Source organism: Suncus etruscus, chromosome 8 (assembly GCF_024139225.1).
Source record: "Suncus etruscus isolate mSunEtr1 chromosome 8, mSunEtr1.pri.cur, whole genome shotgun sequence".
Lineage (NCBI taxonomy): Eukaryota > Metazoa > Chordata > Mammalia > Eulipotyphla > Soricidae > Suncus > Suncus etruscus.
Genome location: NC_064855.1, coordinates 21,006,110 through 21,027,003, shown reverse-complemented (window position 1 = coordinate 21,027,003; position 20,894 = coordinate 21,006,110). Strand labels below are relative to the sequence as shown.

The following is a 20,894-nucleotide window of genomic DNA, read 5'->3' as shown; positions in this document are numbered from 1 at the left end:
TCTTCTCTCCAAATACAGGGCCTGCAAAGCCTTCCAATTGGTGGCCTAAAGAGGGTAGTTTCCTGTGTCTGGCACAGGGATGGTCCACGTCACCTCTCATATCCACAAGCTGCTTCTGCTTCCAAAGGCAACAATAGTTCTCCCCAGCATGTTCCAGGTGAAAGTGTGGCTAAGGCCAGAGTGCTTCTGACTGGCTGGTCCTGAGCAGCTATTCAGAGGAGAAAACAGATTGATTTCCACAGGGGAATAGTTTAGGTAATGAGGTAAATAATTGCCTGCTCATTGGGGCTTTTACCAGCCAGAGGACTCACAACCACAACTCCCCTCTGTCTGCTGTTCCTGCCTGCAATTCAGTGGTTTACTTAGCAACTGCCAAGGAAGGCAGAGTTCTCGCTCCGGGCCTTGCTGAGCTGGTCCCACTGGGGTGCAAGCTGCTGAGATGGTGTGTGCTGTTGGAGGAGATGATTCGGCGCACTGGCGCTCATTAACCTCTGCTGGAATTTGGGGCCTGTGAGTCATTTGTTATTCTATAATGGAAGGTCTTGGCTGTTTGCCATTTGAGGTTTTTTTGTTTTGTTTCATTGTTGGTTTTTTGTTGTTTGGTTGGTTTTTGTTTCGTTTTTTCTTTTTTCTTTTTTTTTTTTTTTGCCAATCCTTGTGGTATCATTTTGTCTTCAAAGAATTCTTTTTTTTCCATTCCTCAGGCACATCGAGCCAATTAAAGACTAATTTAAATGTGCAGGTACTTAAATTATGAATATAAAAGTATGTCTAGAACCTTCCAGTGTGTTTTGTGGTTGAAAATTAGAGGAATGCTAGTGACTCTGCTTTCTTCTAACTATGAGTCATGTTGTTCTGTTGGTTTTTTTTTTTAAACTCCTCAATCCCCCCCCCTTAATTTTCCTATGTAAAAAATAAAGTATCAGCTAGGCCTCAGGCGGATAGGCCCCTCTTCATCTGGAAACCACTAACACAATTGTTTATTGTACTAATGGTGACTCAGAGAAACCAGGAGCTGGTGCCAGTTTGGATCATAATGGGCTTCTGTCTCTGAGCACCACAGTTGACTTGCCTTTACTTTAGATCTCCACATCATCGTTGGTAGAAAATATGTGCTTTTTCAATATGTTACCACTTTCTCTTTTTTGGTTTTTGTTTGTTTTGGGGCTGCACCTAAGGTGCACTCAGGGGTTAATCTGCACTCAGGAATCATTGTATATAATACGTAGGGAACCATAAAGGATGTGCCAGGGCTTGAACCCAGTTCTGCATAGTGCAAGGCAAGTGCTCTACCCACTGTACTATTTCTCTGGCCCCTATTTCATGACTTTCTAGTTTTCCCTGCCTTGGTTTGTCTTCCATTGTGGGTTTTTCTTATGCTGAGCAGGAAACCAAAACTTGCTCCCTCTTGCATTGAATCTAGGTCAATGGCTGTCTCCTGGACCCGGTGCCTCCTGTACTGATAAAGAAGGGTTGCCAGTCACTGCCTAGCAACATGATGGAGACATCCATCGATGAAGGGCTGGAGACAGAGGGCGAGGTGGAGGAAGACCCAAGCCAGGCTTTCGACACGTTCCAGTCCACACGCAGTGGGCAGAGGCGGCACACTCTGTCTGAAGTGACCAATCAGCTGGTTGTGCTGCCTGGTTCAGGTATGGACTCAACTGAAAACCAGGCTGAGTTTTCCTAGCCTCCGCTCCCACTGCCATCACCAGAGAAACAATGGTGACCCCAACTTGCTCCAGTGCCTGGTGCCTCAATGGAGCACATTTAGCTGTAGACTAAGGGCTGCACAGAAGCTTCCAGGGTTCCCAGAGGGCTATGTGGTTCACTGGGGACAGACATGCACCAAGTGGGGAAGATCCTGTGGGACAGCTTTAGAGGAGTGGATTTTCCTTCTAAATACCAAATTGATAGCCAAAGAAAAAAACCACTGAAAGATGCTGCAGCCAAACAGTGAGGCACTGTAGCTGGGCAGATGCAAGCCGCCTTGTATCCCAGGTGCAAAGAAGCTGCTCACTGCTAGGGTTGTAATTGTTTTCACAGGGAAAATGTTCTCAATGAGTGACAACCCCTCCCTGGACAGTGTGGACGCCGAGTATGATATGGGCTCGATTCAGAGGGACCTGAACTTTCTGGAGGACACCCCTTCACTGAAGGACATCATGCTAGCCAATCAGCCATCTCCACGCATGACGTCCCCCTTCATAAGCCTGAGACCTGCCAACCCAGCCATGCAGGCTCTGAGTGCCCAGAAACGGGAGGCCCACAATCGGTCCCCTGTGAGTTTCCGAGAAGGCCGCAGGGCGTCGGACACCTCCCTCACCCAAGGTAACTGGCTGTTTCTGGCTTGACCTCTTTCCTGAACAACACATGGCAGCACGTCACCACACTGCTTATCATCTGGGCTTTTCCTGCCTTCCTGCTTTCCTTTCTGCCTTCCTGACTCCCTGTCTGCTTTTCTGTCTTTCTGTCTTTCTGTCTTCCTTCCTGCTTTTCTTCTTGTCTTCCTGCCTACCTGACTTCCTGCTTTTCCTCCTGCCTTCCTGGCTTCTTCCCTCACTTCCTCTCTCCTTCCTACCTTCCCTTCTCCTTCCTTTCTACTCTCCGGCCTTCCTTCACTCTTTCCTTCCTTTCACTGTTTGGTCTTTATACTTTCAGGAATCGTTGCCTTTAGACAGCACCTTCAGAATCTGGCACGAACCAAAGGAATCTTGGAGCTGAACAAAGTGCAGTTGCTCTATGAGCAGATGGGCTCAGAGGCCGATCCCAGCTTGACATCAGCTGCTCCACCGCTCCAGGACCTTCCTAGCAGCTGCCCCCAGGTGGGTTCACCAGAGATGGTCCTGGAGTTTCTCCTGAATATGGTTCTCTCAGCCCTAGAGTACACTGGAGCTCTGGAAAGGCTGGCCTCCTGATAGCTGTTTCCCTAATAGCTAGCTGACCGAGCTGCTGCCTCCTGCCGATGAGCCCCCCTGGTCCTTGGGGAGTTGGAGGCCAAACTTGCTCAGCTGACAGAAGGAGGTTCATCAGAATTGCCTCATTAGGTTCTCTGGAGCTCCTCTCCCCTGAGCACACACACCAAGATGAAAAGGGAGAAACTGCCTGAGGAGAAGCTTGCTACTACCATTTTTGAAACTATCGCTTCCTTAAGAAAGATAGATGCCCGGTCTAGAGAGATAGCACAGCAGTAGGGTGTTTGCCTTACACGCAGCCAACTCAGGACTGACAGTGGTTCGAATCCCGGCATCCCATATGGTCCCCTGGGCCAGCGAGGAGCTATTTCTGAGTGCAGAGCCAAGAGTAACCCTGACCACTGCTGGGTGTTACAAAAAAAAAAGAAAAGAAAAGAAATACAGATGCCATTTTTGTGCAGAATGCATAAATGCATTACAAATGGTGAATTTGTGCTAAATTTGTGCCCCCCCCCCCTTTTATTTTTGGTTTTTGGGCCACACCCAATGATGTTCAGGGGTTACTCCTGGCTTGGGGAACCATATGGGATGTCAGGGATTGAACCCAGGACCATCCTGGGGCAGCCAATATAAGGCAAACGCCCTACCACTGCACTATTGCTCAGGCCCCCTAAAAATGCCTTTATTTAGTGATTTAGCCCTCTCTGTTTTCATGCTTCAGGGCTCTGGTACTTGAGGTTCTGGACAAGGTAAGAGCCTCTCTCTAGTCTAGGTGATGTCCAGAAAGAACCTTTGCTCCGGGCTGACCTGAGGGGACACATCCACATTTTCTGCAGAGACATTAACCCTCGGCCTCCTCATTACGTAAATGCGCATGAGATCGTGTAGTCTTGGACTTCCTCGTGGACAGCGGCCAGGGTTGCTTAATTCAGAATTGAAACCTTTTCCCACATGGAGAACTGAAAGCGTTTGCACCCCTTTGTTGTGCAGGAGGAAGTTGCTCCACAGCAGAAGAGCGTGGCGCCTCTGCCTGGTGCCGTGCGCCCGCAGCTCCCCCAGCGGCCGGGTCTGGAGGCGCAGTACCTGCAGCACCGGCTCCAGGTGGGTGCTTTCCCGCCCTGCCCAGGCGCTCTGCCACGACCTGCCCGCTGTGCTGCTGGAACCTGTTAGGCCTGCTCGTTCTACTTCGGGTGGCTTCTTGATTCCTTTAGGCAGGAATTTGACTCTGCACTTGTACGTTCTAGAAACGTGTCCAGACTTAGCCTTAGACTCCGTGCTGATGGGGGGTGGGGATTAGTCCTTGAGCTTCAGTGAAGGACAACACCATTGAGGTAGGAGAGGGACACCTGGCTAATGTGACTCCCCGTGATAAATAATAAATAAAATGGAAATGTCTAGTGCCAGGAGCGTCCGATTAGCTCCACACTGGTGCCTGATAATCTTCAAAAAATGACCCCTAACAGTCCCCTTGAAGAATGAGTCATTTGTTTATTCATTTTGGGCAGGTGCTGCCAGCTGACCTCCCCTAGCCTCCTTGAGACTCCCAGGAGTAGGAACAGAAGTAGGTTAGGGCTGAGGTGCCCAGCTCACCTGGGCTGAGCCAGCTCTGTGGGCCAAGGGGATCCGGATTCACTGAGCAATCAGCCCTCCTGCACTGTTTGGGGAAGACATTCCAGGCAGAAGCTGAGGCCGCAAGCTCTTGTCACATTGTCACACTCATGCTGTCTTTCTGCTCTTCCAGAAGCCCGGACTTCTGTCAAAGGCCCAGAATACCTGTCAGCTTTATTGTAAAGAAACTCCCCGGAGCCTTGAACAGCAGCTGCAGGAACACAGGTGAAGGGGAGTGGGGTGGGGTTTGACCAAAAAGTCACTTTCTTACATAAAGACTGAAGGGAGCCAGGGGTGCGAAAGATGGTAGAGCATCCATATTGCCTGTACTCTGCTCAATATCACATGACCCTCTCAGCACCGCTGGGTGTGGCCCCCAACAACAACAAAGAAAGCAGCAATGCAGCCCTTTCCCCAGAGCTCACTTCTCTGGAACGGCACTCTTGAAACCTGAGGCGATCTGCAAGACACAAGAGCTGTCGCAGATAGCCTGCATCCTTGCCACTATCTCCCCCTTTGGGTCAGGAAGATACCCAAAGTCTCAGGCTCCAACTTACTGCGCTTAAGTGGGTTCTGTGCAGGAATCCTGGCCCAGCCAGAGAACCCTGGTCCCCTCCAGCAGACACTTGGGGTCAGCTCTGAAGCTGGGACATCAGCTTCTCGCCTCACAGGGAGAAATATAGCATCTTAGAGAGATGAGTCAGTTGAATACTGAGGGGTCAGTCAGAATGGAGGGGCCAGAAGTAAGATTGGGCTTGAGAAGTCAGGTGCATTTGGTTCCTTCTTCACTGAAACAAATGCCCCTGCCACCACGGGGACAAGTAGGACTTAATGACTGCAGCTAATGACTGACCGCCACTGCATTTCTGTTCAGATGAGCGGCAACCCAGGCTCACGGTTCTCTCTCTTGGTGTTGCCAATGTAGACTCCAGCAGAAGCGGCTCTTCCTGCAGAAGCAATCTCAGCTGCAGGCGTATTTTAATCAGATGCAGATAGCTGAGAGCTCCTACCCGCAGCCCAGCCCACAGCTGCCCCTGGCCCACCCGGAGACGCCCCAGCCTTCACAGCCGCCCTTCGCCCTCACCCAGCCCCTGAGCCCCGTGCTGGAGCCTACGTCGGAGCAAATGCAGTTCAGCCCTTTCCTCAGCCAGTACCAGGAGATGCAGCTGCCGCCCCTTCCCTCTTCGCCGGGCCACAGGGCCCCTTCTCTCCCCACACACTTGCAGCCGCCTCCACCGCCACCTCCGCCACCTCCACAGCCTCAGCAGCCAGGAGCAGCTTCCTCGCCCTTACAGTTTCCCTACCAGACTTGTGAGCTGCCTGGGGCAGCAGCCTCGGAGCCAGACTATGCCGCCCCCTGTCAGTTCCCCATGGACGAGGCCCCGCAGAGTGGCATGGCACCCCCCGAGGGTCCCCAGAGCTCAGGACTGCAGGACGCCCCTTCCACCTACGACTCTCTCCCCCTGTCGGAGTTCCCTGGACTCTTTGATTGTGAGATGCTGGAGGCTGTGGACCCCCAGCACAATGGCTACGTCCTGGTGAATTAGCCTCAGCACAAAGCAGCAAGGCGGGTCTGCTGAAGAAAGAGTGCTTATTTCTATTTTCAGTCCAGCCTTTTAAATTTGAAGCTTATTTTTCCTGCCTTCTCCCTAATGGGGAAAAAAAAATCAAGTCACCCAACTGGAATCAGAGGGCCTGGCCCAGGCGGATGTCACTCCTTCTTGGCTCTGTCCCCCAGTTTTCTGTAGTAAGTGCAGGAACATAGTTGTAAGCTAGAGCTCCTTAAGTCATCGAGCGAGCTGATCTACCCCAGTCCATCGCCAAGGGAACCCTCGGTGATCGTGGGAGAAATGTATGCCATGATCCGTGGGCAAAGCAAGAAAGGGTAGTGAATTTTCACAGAAGCAACAGCGTTGTTTAAAAGAAATCATGAATACCTTTGGGAAAATTAGATGCAGGAGAAGCAAAGGTGAACTTTGTCATTGACCCCTGAGTTCTAAGCTGCTGATGCTATTTGTCCCCATGACCATGACAAAACAGGGGAGCATAAGCTTTGTTGGCGGGCCGGGGTGGGGCTGCTAAATAACGTCTGGTACTGACCCCTGAGACAGGCAGCAGGCAACACAACTCTCCAGAAAAGTGCCCTGGTCCCCCTTGTATCAGCGTGTTCTCAGGGCTGCGAAGATGTTGCCTGCAGAAGTAACCCTGGAGACTGGGAGAAGCCCCCAGGAGCGCCTGCCTGGGAAGACAGGCTCTTCCTGTGGCCTTCGGCGGAGACTTCTGGTTTCTATGGTTGGTCTCTGGAGGACCGAGCTAGCATCTCTCTCACTGCGGAATACTTATTTTGACTTTACACTCTATGTTGCTCGTAGTTTATTGAGCTTTGTATATTTGGACAGTTTCACATAGGGCTTAGAGACTTTAAGGACAAGAAAATGAACTTTTATCTCCCATGTGAAGTGGTAGTGCCGTGCCTTTTCTCCCCAGATCATGCTTTAATTCTTTTCTGTAGAAACCAACACTTTTCCATTTATGTCAACGCTACATCCAAAGTCACTTCAGAGTTTGTTTTCCACCATGTGGGAATCGCATTCTTAATTTCCTTAATATTTTGATTTGTAATGAAATGTTCAAGTATTACAGCAATATTCAAAAACCACAGATGTGTTAACCATTTAAGCAGTTTTATCTGTCAAATGTGTGATAGGACTAGTACTGCTCAACCTCAACCCTTAACAAGTCATTCCTCCAAGTAAGTTAAAAAAATAAATGCTTCAGCTAGTTAACTGAGTACCTGCTAGTACTCAGTTTACTCCTTAGAGTAAACTGTCACTTGGACAGTAACATACAAGTGTTACAAATCCAGTATTATCCACAGAGACTCGTCATTTCTGTCCTTTAGAGTGGCTGGTCCAAAAGTAGATGAATGCATTAAGCACAAAGCCTCTTCCTTAAAGCACAGAGAAGAGAGGCACCAACTACATTGATGCTGCATCTAGAAACACCTTTAAGTTGCCTTTTCTCTTCGTAGCCAGAGTCCAGGCAGGTGCAGAAAGCATGGAGGTCCAAGGAGCCCAGATGGCCCCCGTGTGGTTTCCCAAAAGGGTGTCCTTAGGTCAGCAGGAATGGGTGGCATGAAGAAGCATCAGGCATGTGACCTTCAACAGCACTAGTTCAAGTTCTAGTCTGCTTTTTAAGTCCGTGTGAAATGAGACAATTACAAAAGAGAGCTGGTTTAGGCTGACAGAACATGTTCCAAAATTTACTAAAGTGCTGTAATATTGATGAAATAAAGGTGGCTTCAGGATTGAAAATGGGGCACTCGTTTCTGAGTGAATCCCAGGAAATGTATCGCTACCAGGTCAGAGTGACGCCTGCCCCCCAACAAAGACACCAGCCAGTTAGCCTCCCTGATGCTCAGGCAGAGCTGACAAAGGGAGAGGAGAGGCTGCTTGAAGGTTCTACAAACCCACATCAGAAATGGGGAAGCGCATGTGGGAGATAGCAAGACCAGACTGCTCAGCCTGTGTTGAAGCTCCAGTTTGCTTTTATCAGTTATTTCAGTCAGAAATCAATAAATTCCTTACGTTTCTGTGTTGAGCAATATTGAGCTGGTAAGAAGAGACTGGTTCTGTTGGCCAGTCAAGGGGTTTCCTCAACAGTCTCGTCACCTCTGGCTGTCCCCTAACTGATGACCAGTAGAAGCTTTCAAGCAGCTTTCTCATCACAAGTACATGAACACTAAGAAGGATCGGAACCACTCTGTGTAGGAGAGGCAACTTTGGAATAATGGCTTTCTTTCCAGTCTGTTTCACATTAGCAGTGTACACTACTGTATAATAACCATTAGCTTTATTACCCTGTAAAACCAGGCTCCTCTGAAGAGACTTTGGCGAGATGAACATGAGGTAAAATTTTTCATTTGACAAAAAGTGCAATATGTGTGGTATTTTATTCTTTAATGTTCTCTTTTTTGATCCCAGGGGTAATAGTCTGCTTTACAAAAAAAAAATGCACTAGTTCTGTGATTTCCAGTTGGGCAAGTGTGTCTTTAGGATTTGCATGAAAGTGATAGGCAGGGCTCTGAAAGGCAAATAGTATGTGTTAACACAACAGAAGCGGGTAGTGTTCCAGTCCAAATTCCCCAGCCACTCACCAGCACCACTGCTGCCCTTTCTGAGCACCCCATCCCACCCTACCCTACCCTAAGAGCCTAGAAGGTTCTGGCAGCACCCACTCTCCAGATCTCATTTAATGGGAAACAGCAGGGCCCCACCAAGACTGCCCAAGGTGGGACTAAAGGGTTCTTTGCTCTGAGATAACACAGTCTCATCCTTTCTGAATTCTGCTTCTGAGGAAACCAGACCGAAGGAAATTCTTCTCAGAAAAAAAACTCCAAGTATTTAAGAAGTCCTTGAGGTGAGACTGGATAGGCTGAGGTTAGGCCCTTGCTAGAGAGGCTCCAAGTAATGAGGGGGGTGGAGGGTTGCCCTTACAGCAAAGGGACAGCACTTATGGGAATAGCCCTCTTGTCCACTTAAGATCTCTAGGGAAGAGACTCAGGACTAATGGCTGCCCCTAACACTGACTGTCATGGTACCCAAAGAAGGGGGCACCTAGAGAAAAAGGCACCAAACGAGACAGTTGTCAGCAGCGAACTGAGAGCCTGTGGGCCAGGTAGTGTGTGTGCTAGAAACAAACTTCCTCCAGGGGCCCCCCCATTAGTTCAGTTTTCATTAGCTGTCCCCCAGTCCTACACTGGAGCCAGATTTTCTGCTCTTGATAACATCCCACACCTTTGATCTCCACTTACGCTTTAGCTTTCCTTTGGTATAAAAAAAATCATGCCTCATATAACCTCTACCCAGTCCTCCTCTGGGGACCAACCCTACATCGTGGCAGTTCCCAAAGTCTGGCTGTGTCAGCCTAAGCTGGGCTTCCATCATGGCCTTGGTCTCTCTGTTCCTGACACCATCAGTAAAAACTGGAAGACAGACTGGATCTCTGACCATTCTGTTGCTTCTGGAAACCCACCTTCCAGAAATCACAGGACTGTTCCTACTGACAAGAGGAAGGCAAGGGCAGTATTTGCCTGTTTCCAAGCAGGACAAAGGGCATCTTAAATGGACTTGCCCCTCACAGCATCACAGGGGTGCACTTTCCCAGTTTGCTGGCTTGTGCCACGGCTTCTACCCAGGCCTCAGTGGGCCCCTCACCTAGTGCTCTAGTGCCATTTCCCAGTTAAGGTAGCTGGGCTGGTTCCTGAAGACACAGCCGCCCTCATTGCACCAACTTCTATGTCCATATGTCAGCGGGGCATTGCAACACACTTGGCAGAACCAGGCTCCTGCGATTGCTGGGATTGAGAAAGGCAGCAGCGCAGCCCGGATTCTGCCTATCTCAGTTCCAAGGGTTTCTGACTCCCCTAGGCAGCTTGCCAGTCCAAGAGAATCCATGGCTGGCCACAAGTTCTGGACAGGCTTTGACCAAGCACTTCAGATCAGGCTTCTCCCAAGCCTCCCAGTTCCTCTCTGAGGGCAGGTAGGCAGGTACAGTTCTTAGTGTTTCTTGGAGGAGGAAGCCACATGCTCAGGAGCAAACAACTCTAGTGGACTGAGCATTCAGGAGTCAGGACAGCGCTTAGGCTTTCTGGCCACTCACTCGGCACCCTTTCACCTCATCAGTAGCAGTTGATTCGAGCCAACAGCTGTGTAAACAAATCGCACCCCCCATGTCCTCTCGGAGCACTGGGTGACAGTGAGTGACCTTGTCCCACTGCCCATTCCCTGCAGGACAGCTGCCTGTCTTCAGAGGAGGTGCCCTCCAGGTGGCAGCTGCAATTGTGCAGGTGGCCCTGGCAGACACACCCACTGTTCTTCCAGCACCCAGCCAGGGCGGCTACTTCACACCCAGGTGTCCAGTTCTCCCAGTGTCCTTGGTGGAATTTCCCACAGAAGTATGTGACAGGGACACACCCTTCCTTGATGATCAAGGGGCCCCATGAAGGCACCTCCGCCATCCCCTCAGCCCCATAAATTCAACCCCCAAAATGGGGCCTGCTCAGAGATGCCCCAGCTCAGCCTGCCTGGTGGCGGTGACATGACTTTGCAGGTAAAGGCCTGTCTTGTCCAAGTGCTGACGAGATACAGGGGTTAAAAAAATAACATACTTAAAATACTTGGTCTTTTCAGAGGCAAAGTGGGTGGGTAGAGGGAAGCTTTAAAAATAGAAGTACAAAATAATATCCTGGAAAACTATGACCCCAAACTGGAACATGCTTCGTTGGCAACACTGAGAAGTGGGCCTGCTGCAGGCTGGGTGATGCCGACCTGGAGAGAGGTCTGCTCTGGCATGGAAATTCAAGTGAGGCTCCTTCCCCATTACTGACAGTCAAGAACCTGCCTCCATAAAATAAAAAGAATCCAATGCTGAGCCTCCGCAGAGAAGGAAGCAGAGAGGATGGTGGCTTCTCTCTGGGGACTGCAATTTAAATCACAGCGAGAGCTATTTGCACTTTGTAGGAAGGGCGAGATTATTTGCTTTTATTCTGAAGGGAATAGGGGTGGTCTTTGCTCAATGTTAGGTCTGTGAAAGTTACTTTTAATAGTTAACCTAATTGTGGTTCTTTTCGTTGCTGTCGTTCTGTGTGCTTTTTTTAATTACTGAAAGAAATCCATGATTTCACTAGCTTTGGTATTTTGAGTGCAAATCATAATAACTCCAATGTAGGGAAAAAAAAATTTGACATGTAACCTGTCACTTCATGTTAGGAAATTGCCTCAAATGCAGTTTAATAAATAATCTTTGTATCAAACAGTAATTTAAACAGGATAAAATTTTGCAAGGAAAACGTACTGTTTTTATGTTTTTGATCTTGAATTCAAATAAAAACTTGTTTTCTAAGAGCCTGTGTGATATGACTGTCAGACAAGCTAAGCAAAGTTTTGCCTAATCAAACCTAGGGGGAGTTTTTAAAGAGTGGAAGGCGGCCGTGTTCCCTGAGCACTGAAGCTCACTGCAGGCTGCAGAAAGGACTGCGGATAATGTTCCATTGACGTCAGCAGGGTAAATAATACCTTGCTCTGAGCTCGCCTGAGCACACGTCCGCACTGGAGAACGCTGACGGAAGCAGTGCTGACCACAGACTGCCCAGGACCAGCCACTTGCTGCTCCAGGAGTGATCGCGGTCCCCACAATATAGGGAAGAAGACAAGGATGGCAGGACGTGACGGGGCATGAGGGGGTGTGAGCAGGATGCCTCTTCTCCAGGGTCTGCACACACCAACTAACCCCTGTCACACACTCCTCAAGGCCAGGTGCCAGCTTAGCAGCCTCAAGGGCTACAGAGTCCCTCTGCTGAGGCTCTTGAAGACTCTTCTAGGTGTGGGCATTGTCTTAGTGCCCAAAGAACAGGTAGATTAAATTCTCTTCCTGGCAGTAAGTTCAATTAAGCTTCAGTTTCATTCAGACAGTTCTGGCAGAGCCTGTGCTATAGGACTGAAGCTGCTCAAACTTTTCCTGAAGGGCAGAAGACACAAGTCCCCTTTGTTGCTGCTCCTCCTTGCTCCAAGGCACCCCATTCTGGCTCAAAAAAGAACTCACTCCTGCTGGGCAACCCAGGAGTTTAGGGGTGGGAGGAAAAGAGAGGGAATTTAAGCAAAATGCTCAATTTCAGTTACGTTTTGCAAATGGTCCCCTTTCCCACCAAATTTCACCATCATTTTGGAAATGCCAGAAACAACCCCAATGCCCAAAGTGGAGGCAGAAATAACAGAGCTGCCAGCAGAGGCTCAACTGCAGCCACCAAGTCCCCCTACAGTTCTGGTTAGGGTGGAGATGCCAGGGGGGGCTGCACATCTCAATGCCATGCCCCAGGGCCCTGCGAGTAGCAAAGGCCCAGCACCATGTCCTGGTGACCATTCATCCACCCCCATCCCATCCACCCCAAGTTTTCACTGGTCTTACAAGCCGGTGAATATACATGGTCATAGTCTCCAACAGGTCAGGAAGTCATGGGCTTTGTGCACCAAATCTTGGGGCGCCCATAACTACAAAACCATCACCTCGAGGTAGGATAGCCAAGAATGGTTCAGCTTTGCTGTGCTGCCCAGAATCTGGACTTAAGCCATGACTCCTGCTCAGCTTTGACTGGGGTTGGTGGAAAGGTTGCTTCAGGCCTGAGCCTTAGGCAACGTCTGCATAAGGAGGTGCCTGGCTCAGCTGAAGCCCCTGCAGGGAGCACTAATGCTCCCCTCTAAATTGCAGGGTACCTCCCCAGGCATGTGTCTCCATTGGGCTAGTAGACAAAGGCCTGAAGTCCAGATAAAACAGGTACAGGTCTGTGGAACAGGCGAATGGCCACACTGCCCCAGAGGGAAGAAAACCCCCTGAAGTCAAGCCTCCAAGAGCTGATGGGTAGGAGGCTCAGAAGATCTGGACACAAAAGAAATGAGGTACTGGGGAGCCAGCCTCTCAGAGGGAGAACTGAATCATCTCCGAGGGGTGCCTTGGAGTTTCTGACTCAGTCTCCCTCCCCTTCCTCAGAGAGCAGGGCCTGAGACACCTCCCCACCCACCCCCACCCCCAGAAAGGGACTGAGTGATGGTGCCTGAGCAGGGTGAGCTCTCTGTGCCACAGATCAGTGGTGTCTGTCAGCAAGGCCCCACTGGACAGGTCTCATCCAGGCAGACAGATGGCTGGTGGGGGCCTGGAAGGGCCTGGCTGGGTATAATCCAGAGGGAAGGGAAGGGGGTCCCCCGCCCCTGGAACAACTCCCCAGTCAAAAAGGCTCTTCAGGTATGATGCTGCTGCCCCTTTCTCTGCCAGGGACAGCCGGGAGGCAGGAACCGTCTATCAGCTGAGCAACAAAGCTGGGGACATGCTGCTGACATAACCCCAATAGACTATCTCACAAGCCAGCACCCCCCCTGGAACAGGAAAGTTCCAGGCTCCCACTCCCTAAACGGCTCCTCAGAGACTATCACCTCCATCAGTGGTGCTCTGGCTTCACTCTTGTCTGTCTAAACTCTGTGCCAGCATGGTGCCTAATGCCTATAAAAATTTCACCTCAGAAATTTAAGGCTGAGCCAGGGCTCTGTCTGTAGCATCCTAGTTTGCACACTTGCTCCAAATTCCAAGAACTTAGTACCTGAGAAATAATACAGGGGAAAAGGTTCTTGCCTTATTGGTAGCTAACCCTGGTTCCATCCCTGAGCACTGCCAGGTATGATTTAAATAAATAAATAAACAAATAAATAAACAAATAAATAAAAGGCAGGAGCTGAGAACATCCGAGTCCACAGCTGTGCAAGCTAAAGCTTTTCCCATGTGCTTCAGTACTGAGGCCAAGCCAAGCTTCTGGAGGACCAGGGGTGATTCTCAGCAGAGACAGCTGCTGTCCAGAAAGTGTCTTGAAAGCAGACACTGCTTTGCTTGGTTGGCCACCACCAACCTGCTGACTATCCTATCACTATCACCACCATGTCCCACTGGGACCAACACACATCCCTGGGCTTCCCTACTGTCCAACCTCAGTTCAGTGAGGCTCAGCCTCTCCCATCTCTGGGGCTCCAGCCCCTCACATAAGATACCCACAGCCAAGCTCTTTCACAGTACCGATGTCGCTGGATTAACCCAGCTCCAGCAATATGCTGTTCTAGAAAGTCCTACATAGTATTGAGGCCTCTATTCCCTCAGAAGCTGGCTGATGGGACTACAGAAAGGCCCACAAAGAGACTGCCTGGAACACCCAGAGCAGGGGAGTGAAATGGTAAAAATGGTGCCCTAATGTTAGGGCAGCCCTCATGAGTTCAAGGAAAATCAGGAAAGCAGGAAAAACCAGAAGCCGAAGAAAGAGTACAGCATTTGGCTCAGCTGAGCCTGGCACAGGGCCAGGCTCCCAGGAATGCCTGTGTGGGCATAGGAAAAGGCAGCAAGGAGGCGGCCCCTGGCTCAGCGGTGCCTGCGACCATTATTCATGGATGAGGCCTCACTGGATTTCACCCTCTAAACTGGGCTCCACATGGAGACTGAATGTCCCTCACAGCTGCTCCTTCCTGCAATAACAAGACTGACATCACTGTTGTCAGGGAAATGGTGTTTTGATTAAAATCATGTGACAGCTATTTCGTGACTCAATAAACAATCCCCATTAACCCTTGCCCGACAGGCCTGCTGGGTGCTCGGAGTAATCTGCCAGCTCTCCAGGCCGCAACCTGCTCTGCCACCAAGAGTGAGCAGCTGAATGGACCAGTCAGCAGGGTGCACATGGCAGCCATCAGGCCCCCCCCCACCCAGGAGGCACTAGGGATGCCAGACAGCTTCAAGTACATCTGGGCTGGACTCAGGAAGCTAAGCGGGGATCCCGCACTAGCAGAACTGGCTCTCCCCAGAGCTGTCGACACTGAACCCAATTCCAGACAAGCAAAGGGCTGCCACAGGGTGACAACAGGGCTCCAAAGGCCAGGTTCACGGACCCCTGGTGACCTCAAGAGTCTGTTCTGCCAGCACCTCAGCAGGGAGTGAGGGGTTAAGAACAATTTCTGGTTTGCAACTGGATGACTTCCTGGATCACTCACTTGGCTGCTGGCCCCTGACACACAGGGATCTGCCTGGCAATGGCCAATTCCCTTCTCATTGCACCCGCGGGTCATTTTCCTTCAGTGAAACCAGCTCGGGGAAGGCTCCCTGAGTCACAGGGCAGGGACTTTTCTGGGCTAAATCACTTGCAGCTTGTGAGGCCTCTGTTCCCGGAAAAGACCCTCGAGTCAATGTGCCCAGGGTGAGATGCATCAACCACTACCTAAGGTCTGAAGAGGCATGACGGGGCTTGAAGAGGTGGCCTTGTGGCTAACAGAGCACAAGGGTCAAGAATCAAGGAACAAGGCTGGAGAGATAGCAGGGTGGTTAGGCATTTGCCCTGCATGCAGAAGGACGGTGGTTCAAATCCCAGCATCCCATATGGTCCCCCAAGCCTGCCAGGAGCGATTTCTGAGTGTAGAGCCAGGAGTAACCCCTGAGCGCCGGCAGGTGTGACCCAAAAACCAAAAATAAAAGGAATCAAGGAACGAGCTCTCTCAACTTGTGGAGGTCACGGCCACCCACACTTGAGCAAGTCAGTTGTGGAAGGGTCACCCACTCCCTGTCAAAGCAGGGCAGAGCAAACATAGAATGCCCTAGCCAGCTGACAGTTTGAAGGAAAAGGTAATCCCTTTCTCTCCAGGAAGTCTGTGGCTTAGCCCTGAAAATATGAAGCTATTCTTTCAGTTACTCGGGCCAAGTTCTTTAAAACTTGGACAGAAAATAAGGATAGAAAAGGGTGGTCACTTAGCCCCCCCTCAGGATCCCAGGCACTGTCACCCCAAACCTCCTCCCAGGGTCAGCCCTGTGACAAAGCAGTAGGACTAGCAGGGTAGAATTTTGTAGCTGGAAGGTTGTAGTTCAGGGCTTAGTTCACAAAGAATGCAGGCAAAGCTACCGTGAACATTCAGAAGGCAAAAGTTTACAGGAGCTTCTTGGTAAAGGAGGTAGATTCTTCACCAAGCAAACACAATGGAGTCGGCCTGAGTGTACCAGCTTCTTCCAAATATACCAGATGCAGCACAGAGCCAGACCTGCATGTGGCTTCTCTCTCCGTTCTTCAAGTCCAGGCTCCAAACAGCAGTGGCCAGACCTGCTCTGCAACTCTAGGACATTTCATTTCATTCCCAGTGACAGCCAACATGGCTGGTACATTCTACCCAATGAGTTGTAAAACAGGTAGAAATGCCCTCTGCAGAAAGGCAGCTATGTTCTCAAAGACTTATAAGGGACCAGCCTGCAACTCAACCATCACCCTTTTGTCTGCCTGGGCCACCCCTAACATTGGGGAGATGAGACACAAGAGCTTGGCAAAGCTCAGGAAACATTCCAAGACTGAAGCAGGTAAGTTTCCTGTGGGGCTTACAACGACAGTCATGCTGGGCGTGGAAGCCCTGGAGGTCATGCCCATCTCCACCCTTCACTCTACCTGGGCAGCAGGGATCACTTACCTTCCCAGTGTTCGTTCACCCCAGGCCCTCCGAAGCTCAGAGAGCTCTACTCAGTCCCAGAGGCACTGAGCTCTTCACTGTTTATCTCGGGAAAATCTCATTTCCTCAGCCTTTGGGCCACCACTAGAGATAAACAGTGTAGCACCATCACTGTCCCTGAGCAGGGAGGGATGGCCCTGTAGGCCACGTGTGTCCTTGTCCTAGCCAACTTGCCCTCAGTATTGTACCAGCACTGTGGAGGGTAAGTGCCAGCAGCTGGTAACATGGGAGCCCAGTGCTGAGGCTGGCTTATCCCCAGGAACTTCCTCAAGAGTTAAGAAAAGTGCCACCCCATAGTGCCTTGGTGATGCCAGCTGGCTGGTCCCCACTTCTTGGTCACTGATGCCCCAACCAAACAAAAGACACTGGTAACAGCTAAGAGACAAGTCGGAAGAAATGACTTAGCTTTCCTACCCCACGAGTAATTACTCTCTTCATCTTCCAAAAGATTTCCATCTCCACATTATGTAATTTCCTGAAAACAACAGGCTCGTGGAGGTACATGGGGAATAGCAAAACTATTCCAGGTTTAAAAAAGGCCTGGAGAAAGGCAAGTGAACAGGCAGGAAAGAAGAGGGAACTGGATGGGAACACAGATCCACAACTAAAGGGAAACCATTGCGTAACATCAGACCACAATTCTTCATACGTGGAACCACTGAGAACACAGAGAACAGCTCCTCCACCTTATTTCCATCTATGGAGCAATCAAGAGGCATCAAGATAAGAGTGCCGGAAGGAAAATAGTGTCAACAGAATTTAAGTGAAAGGCAAGAGGCCAGGACAGGCACCCAACATGTCAGCTAACCAGCTCTACTATCCCTAGGGGGAATGGCACACTGAGATTTCTATAGGAAAACACTGGCCTTTCAACTCTAGGGGAACCAATAAACAAAACTAGAACAAGCACAGCATTGTATTAGCTACCGGGTCAGGAATAACATGTCTCCTCTGAAGTCCATGTAACTTATCCTTGACAAAGACAGACCTAAGGTCAGGCCTCTGTAATCTGTCTAAACAGTCCAACAGAAACCCTCAGAGCCTTAGTCCCCAATGGCTAAGCAGTGGTAATCTGGCAGCACAAAGAAACAAGATCTTTTTTTCTTTTTTTTTTTTTTTCTTTTTGGTTTTTGGGTCACACCTGGCAGTGCTCCGGGATTACTCCTGGCTCAGAAATTGCTCCTGGCAGGCTCGGGGGACCATATGGGATGCCGAGATTCGAACCACCGTCCTTCTGCATGCAAGACAAATGCCTTACCTCCATGCAATCTCTCTGGCCCCAAGATCTTTTTTCTTAAACCTCAAAGAAATCCCTCCTCATCTCACTCCCTGCACCCAACACACACACTCACACAAACCCTTCTGATTAATTCCATGGTGGGAGACATTTTATAGGCATATGGGTCTAAACATGTGCTTCACTTTCTTAATGGACCAAAGACCACATAAGTAACATGAGCTACATGTATGTTTAAGGCAATCCAATGAACACAATACAAACTGCTGCTTGAAATGGAGTGTGGAGAAAGGCCATATAAAGAGACTTGTTAGTAAACACTCCTTTTGCATCAGGAGGAACATGAGATTTCATTCGATTTGTTCACACACACAACAATCAGAAGACAGTTTAGAAATTCCTTAAACACATTGAAGCATGGATGAATTAAAAGACAGAACAGACAAAAAAAAATCCCTATGCTTGCAGAGTTCCTGGAGTTTACAGTCCAGACATCAAGATGTGAACATTAATCCAAATAGAATGTGACCAAATTATTAGGCGAATAACAATTCTACAGGGAAGCAAAGGGATCATCAATGCTGAAAGAGCAATGCTGCCAGGGTACGTACAGTGTCTCCTTTCTGACAGTCTCAGAGCTCCCAAAGATTACAAGGGGCTTTCAAAATCAGCCCCAAATAAATGTCATTTTCAACCAAAGAGTAAAGCAATGGTTGTCCAAGAAAATTAGGGTAACCGTCACTCAAACATTGACACTCAATAAGGAAATATAACCAACCTGCAGGTAAGACAAAAATGAAAAGCCATGCAACTAGAATAAAAAATTTTATATCATAATTTGGGACATTCAAGTAAGAATACAGAAGTTAGATTTGTTTTTTAGTTTTTTTTCTTGATCAAAAAGAAGTAGAATAAAAAATTTTATATCATAATTTGGGACATTCAAGTAAGAATACAGAAGTTAGATTTGTTTTTTAGTTTTTTTCTTGATCAAAAAGAAGTAAAATAGAAACTTAAGGTCTGATTTTAAATATAGTTTTTTTCTCATTTTATTTTTTTGTTTTTAAAAATATGGAATGCTTCACGAATTTGCTTGTCTTCCTTGCACAGAGGCCATACTAATCTTCTCTGTTTCGTTCCAATTTTAGTATATGTGCTGCTGAAGCGAGCACAATTATGTTGTTTTGGTTTTTTTTTTTGTTTTTTGGGTCACACCCAGCAGCGCTCAGGGGTTACTCCTGGCTCTACGCTCAGAAATCACTCCTGGCAGGCTGGGGGACCATATGGGATACCGGGATTCAAACCACCATCCTTCTGCATGCAAGGCAAATGCCTTACCTCCATGCTTTCTCTACAGCCCCAATTATGTTGTTTTTAATAAATTTTTTACTTAAATTTTTTTAAGGTAAGACAAACTTGAAAATCAGACTTGGTTGTATGTAATGGTTTAATGTACAAAGTTTAACTGTCTCACTAACAATGCTCACTAGGTTTAATAGTGAAATAAAGGAAACAATTTAAAAAAAAAAACAAAATAAAAACAAGCAAACAAAATATCAAGATGTACTCAGAAAAAATAAGCTACAATAACATCTCATCAATTAGTATTTATTAGGGACAAGTCGTCTGATCAAGAGAAAAATGTAAATATATTAATAAAATAATTATGCAATATTTTAGGGAGAACAGACTATTTTTAAAGGTGTGGTCCCAAAAAGATCCTCATGGAAATAACTTTAATATAAAATTGGAAAAGAGCGATTAGTTATTGCTTTATCATCTGGTAAAGTGGGCTTTTGGTAAGGTTTTTGAAAACCTTAAAAATTTTTTTAATTTCACTTTATTTGTTTAGGGGCTACACCCAGTAGTGCTCAGGGGCCACACTTGGTGGGCCTTGAGGAACAGAATAAAGTGTTGGGGATAAAACCCACATACAAGACAAGCACCTTACCTGCTTACTATAGTTCTGGCCCAAGAACTTAAAATATTTTTAGCTCAGACACGTTTCCTTACATACTTTTTTTTTTTTTTTTTGTGGTTTTTGGGTCACACCCGGCAGTGCTCAGGGGTTTTTCCTGGCTCTGTGCTCAGAAATTGCTCCTGGCAGGCACGGGGGACCATATGGGACACCGGGATTCGAACCGATGACCTTCTGCATGAAAGGTAAACGCCTTACCTCCATGCTATCTCTCCGGCCCCTCCTACATACTTTTGCTTCAATAAACCCTTTAAATTCATCTTAAATTTTAGGAGAAATCAATGAGGTTATACTATGAAAGTAGATAGGAAACATTTTAAATTGTAAAATTCCAGTGCTGCTCATATCAAAACATCAGTAGTGAAACTAGATTGAAAAGTTCTCACCATGCGCTGCAGCAAAGGCAGAAGCAGGAAGAGCAGGAAATCCTCAGTCCAATAACAGGGTGATTCATTAGTAGGAATGCAAAAGTGTAAATTCTTATAGGAAAACAGTAGGGTCACTGGTTATAAAAGAAGGCACTAATTGAGAGAGAGAGAGAGAGAGAGAGAGAGAGAGAGAGACAGAGAGAGACAGAGACAGAGATAGAGAGACAGAGACACAGAGAGAGATAGAGAAAGAGAGACAGAGATAGAGAGACAGAGACACAGAGAGAGATAAAGAGAGACAGAGACAGAGACAGAGAAAGAGAGAAATTCATTCTTAAATGCAGTCCAGCTGTGAACTGTTGAAATTCAATGAAGTTTTAACATCACTTTTTAGCAGCAAGATGTGTCTGTACTTCAGGTTTCTGAATGACATGATTACAGTCAAAATCAAGCAAGTAAAGCCCAAACAATACATAATCCCCAAGTTTCCACATTTCTCCTCCATGTGAAGTACTAATGTAGCTCATCATTATCCAGGAAAATATGGCTTTCACTACAATCAAATGTTAGTATCTCCCAGAATATTTATAAAATAAGATACTCTAAATCATGTAGATTTAACTTTGGAATACTGGAGACAGTTTCAAACATATGTAAACATCAAGAAAATCACTCTGCTCCCTGTTTGGGTCCAAACCCATGTAGGCCTGGTCAGGAGTA

At 48.1% G+C, this 20,894-nt stretch overlaps 1 protein-coding gene and 1 non-coding gene across 2 annotated transcripts in view; one reads left to right on the top strand and one right to left on the bottom strand.

Moving 5' to 3' along the window:
• Positions 1 to 7,743, top strand: part of SIK2 (salt inducible kinase 2) — a 131,781-nt gene extending 124,038 nt beyond the window's left edge. Inside the window, exons 10-15 of the mRNA XM_049778640.1 lie at positions 1,424 to 1,652; positions 2,047 to 2,331; positions 2,662 to 2,825; positions 3,906 to 4,016; positions 4,657 to 4,748; positions 5,449 to 7,743. Coding sequence (XP_049634597.1) covers positions 1,424 to 1,652; positions 2,047 to 2,331; positions 2,662 to 2,825; positions 3,906 to 4,016; positions 4,657 to 4,748; positions 5,449 to 6,070 — 1,503 coding nt within the window. The 3' untranslated portion in view covers positions 6,071 to 7,743. The remainder of the gene's footprint in view (positions 1 to 1,423; positions 1,653 to 2,046; positions 2,332 to 2,661; positions 2,826 to 3,905; positions 4,017 to 4,656; positions 4,749 to 5,448) is intronic.
• Positions 7,744 to 18,893: 11,150 nt separating this feature from the next.
• Positions 18,894 to 19,000, bottom strand: LOC126017018 (U6 spliceosomal RNA). The gene has a single exon (XR_007498696.1). It is a non-coding gene; the product is annotated as a U6 spliceosomal RNA (small nuclear RNA).
• Positions 19,001 to 20,894: the final 1,894 nt, after the last annotated feature.